At 29.7% G+C, this 3,863-nt stretch overlaps 1 protein-coding gene across 1 annotated transcript in view; it reads right to left on the bottom strand.

Annotated features, from left to right (window-relative positions):
• The window catches only part of LOC115034823 (bromodomain-containing protein DDB_G0280777-like), a 2,005-nt gene extending 1,680 nt beyond the window's left edge, over positions 1–325 (bottom strand). The window contains exon 1 of the mRNA XM_029492293.1: positions 240–325. Within this exon, the coding sequence (XP_029348153.1) occupies positions 240–325 (86 nt within the window). The remainder of the gene's footprint in view (positions 1–239) is intronic.
• Between the last annotated feature and the right edge of the window lie 3,538 nt (positions 326–3,863).

Here is a 3,863-nt window from a genome sequence, read left to right as displayed (position 1 = left end):
GTTTGGTTAGGGTTTTACCTGAGTAAATAATTTACATTATTTTTTGCTAAAAGTTTTTATATAATTAGTTATAACAAATTATAATTAATAATAAATTGACAATTTATTTTATATCTGCTAAAAATACATTTGATCGACTCCTAGTACCTGGTGAAATGGTGGTAAATAAGTATTTATGGGAAAGGAAGAAATTTCAGGGGGGTCTGAAACTCTGAACCCTACCCCTACAATCTACAAACAGTGAATTATCAATATTGGAAGACTTCTTCATTGTGTATTCATTGCTAGGATCTATGGATATTATAATACATCTGACCTTATCCATTGTTAAAATATTATTAGTAAAACTTCCTAACTAAATAACAGATTTTTTTCTTTGGACTTCGATAAAAGTTTTAAAAATACTTAGGGTATCAAAATTAACCAGCAGAACACTGTTATAATTTATTACAAATATATATTAGTAAGATATGAAATTATTAATTTAAGATATAAAAATAAAAAGTGTATTCAATAAATTATGAAAACACTTGTCAAACCATTAAATATTTTATATTGAAGGCCCATCACCTTCATAAAGAATAAATAAAAAAAATATAATTTAGTTAAAATTGTAAGTACAACAAATATAGTTATTAGTTATAATATTATATAGGTACCTACTCTAATCTAACTCATTAACTTTTAACTTATAAGTTATAATATTAATATATTTTTAATTTATTTATTATATGGTTGTATAATTATATTAAAAACGTTCAATATATAATAAAAAAAATATTATATTATGGAATAAAGTATGCATAGACATAGCTGGGTTGCAATCATCTCCTATATAAAAGTATATTATAATATTATATTCAATTCCTAGTACTTATTATTTTGAGTCTAATAATTCATAAAATATTATTATATTTAATAAATAATCTCAAGTTTGTAAAATAAAAGTTCAAATACTTACAATCGACGGTTTGGTAGGCTTAGTGTAGAAACAGAAGTCAGAAATGTCAAATAAGAGTTAGGACTCAAGACATGAACGTTCCGCACTCCTGCTGTCTGTGGAATAATAAGTAATAGCCCTGGTCCGTGAGTACCAATGTACCATGAGTATTCAAACAATCGATATAAAACAATTGAAATATCCGATTGTTTGAATATACCATTTAAAAATAATATACCTAAGCGCTATGACGTCTTTATTCGATTGGTACGACTATCGAACTAAATCGATTCCAAGAAACGCACGTGACATTAATTTGGGCCCACTCGTGACTATCGGTGACCAGCTAATCCTCCCGCAGACTTGCATTTAAATACATTGCAATTCATTATTTATATTAATAATTTATAATATATACATAATGTTGATACTAGGTACTAATGTAGTAATGTAGAAGATATTATAATAATAAATCAAGGAAATTGACAAGCAAAGCACAAAGCTCACATTTTATATGGATACATTCCTTGTTAGTTGTTAATAATAAAATTTGTTTTCTGCATCAGTGATGACTTGTGCTAATGTGCTATATGAAACACAGGAGGCATTCTGAGGCAGGAGCATATGAACTACCCCAAATCAATTATTAGATTTCTATAGTCAACTTTAATTTATTAATAATTATTATGCACATATAGGCCATAGCCTGTAACAAGAAAATGTTTTATTAAAAACATTTTAGCTGTTTTTTGTGTTACAATCTGACATCCTAAAACACCGTTTGTTTTCTCTCTCTGGTCTACGCACCACATAGACAAAACGCATCTACTCAGTATTATTTTTTTATGTTTTCGTCTTTTCGAGTAATCTTAGAGTAAAATCACTCATTACAAAAACGATAGAGAATAATATTTTTGAGGGAATGACATCAATTTCACTAATTTGTCAAAGTACTTATTGTCTCAAAACAATTTAAACATCATTTAAATTAAAAAAAAAAAAGGTGGGCTATGGATGTCGCTCTACTGTACAGTAGGTTGCAAGTGGGCACTGTATAATGGATAGTATTAAATTAGAATTCAATGATAAAATATCATTTTATACGAAAAACGATTCTGAGCGATGACGGTTGTGACTTGTGAGTGTGGATATTTTATATTATATTAATATTGTTATTACTTATTATTGATACGGTAGCCGGTAAGTTGAATTAATATTATAGAATTACAACAAAATAACCAAAATACTTATTATTGGTTTTTACTTTTTTCATATGTAATATCATCCAAATTTTAACTTTAAATAACTAAAAAAATAAGCCATTGTTCAATATACCTAACCTGCCCGCATATTCCGTTTCCGAGAATTTCTAGTGATTTATGACATGAATTTTGGTTATGTCTATTGTTATTAAACAAATAATACCCGTACATGCATCAGTGCGGTTTTACGTGTTTTTTTTACGTGTGTTTTTAGTGTGTGGGGATTTTTATCTAAAATTAAAAATGTGTTGTGGTGAATTGTGATATTGTCTATTGATATTAAACAAATATTATTAACCAAAATAATTAATAATAAAACAATATTATTGTAAACAGAATTCCGTATCCAATACTTCCGTAGCATAACATACAATTTTATAATACTTAGTGGCGACTCGTGGGTTTTTATGAAAAACAACCGCACATCCAAAAATAATATAACCAATATTATATATAATTATATATATATAAATACGAATAGAGTAAAAATAAATTATAATGCTGAATGCTGAATGCTGATGCCGATGCGCGATGGCGACGTAGAAAATAAGATAATTCGCTCAAAATAAATTGGTTATATACTTATGTGCACAGAAACGAATGTGCACATAAATACCATTATAACCTATCACTAACCTTAGACTAATCCCAACTGTATGTTCCGTCTATTAGTATAAGGTCCTATGATTATAACGCGGGTGGCGGGCGCCGGGCGGGTTGCGTATTTCGACTTGTTTTAATTTTTACTCTGTACCTACAAATGTCACAGCGATTGTGTGCATTACTGTACTACTATAATACACACCGATACGGTTCTGGCAATGACAACCACCCGGCTGTTTGGCCTTCGAAATAACCCAATCCAAATATTATATTATTTTATTAATACTCTGAAGTCTGAATTTATATTTTTATATTTTGAAACATAATCTTAATAACACTACAAGTACTTGGTAGTTGGTTGTATTATTATAATTTGTTTTCAATTTTTGAAGAGTTTGGGTAGGTAGTGCACGTGCACTTGTGCACATATTATACACGAGCCGCCAGTCGCCACTAATAATAATATTAAATAATTATAAAATATTATCTATTAGGCTGGGGGCCGGAGCTATACACAATACACTGCGTATTCCGCAGGGCCGGTTTTCCGCAGCGTTCTAAACCCTGCGGATTACGCTGTGTAAATAATATCAAATTTTACGCTCAGCAGATCACGTTTAATTCCATTACTCACCGCAACTCACCTACAGGCTACAGCCATTTATAATTAGCTTTCCATAGACTGTAGAGAGGTCATTACTCATTACATAGGTACCTAGATTCAAAAAGACTGTTGTAAAAATTTTAAATTTATCCATACTATATTTTTCGACTTATATGCAAGTTATAAATGTCTTTTTTTTGCATAACCGCAGCACACGGGTGCATCAATTTATCAAGACTTGCCCCTATAGCGGCCTAAATATACAATCAATGAGCTATTTTCGTCTTGTGCATTACCAACAGGCAACAATACCAACGAACGTTGACTTGTTGCTTAGCTGTGGACTGGAACGGACGTCATTTTTAATGGTCAATTCTTTTACTGTCAATTAAGTAATTCATATTACCTTCTTATATTCAATGCGTTTATAAATTATATGAATATTTAATTGTTA

This window comes from Acyrthosiphon pisum, unplaced genomic scaffold (assembly GCF_005508785.2).
Source record: "Acyrthosiphon pisum isolate AL4f unplaced genomic scaffold, pea_aphid_22Mar2018_4r6ur Scaffold_21178;HRSCAF=23236, whole genome shotgun sequence".
Taxonomy (NCBI): domain Eukaryota; kingdom Metazoa; phylum Arthropoda; class Insecta; order Hemiptera; family Aphididae; genus Acyrthosiphon; species Acyrthosiphon pisum.
Note: the sequence above shows the minus strand (reverse complement) of the source record. Positions and strands in the feature narration are given on the sequence as shown.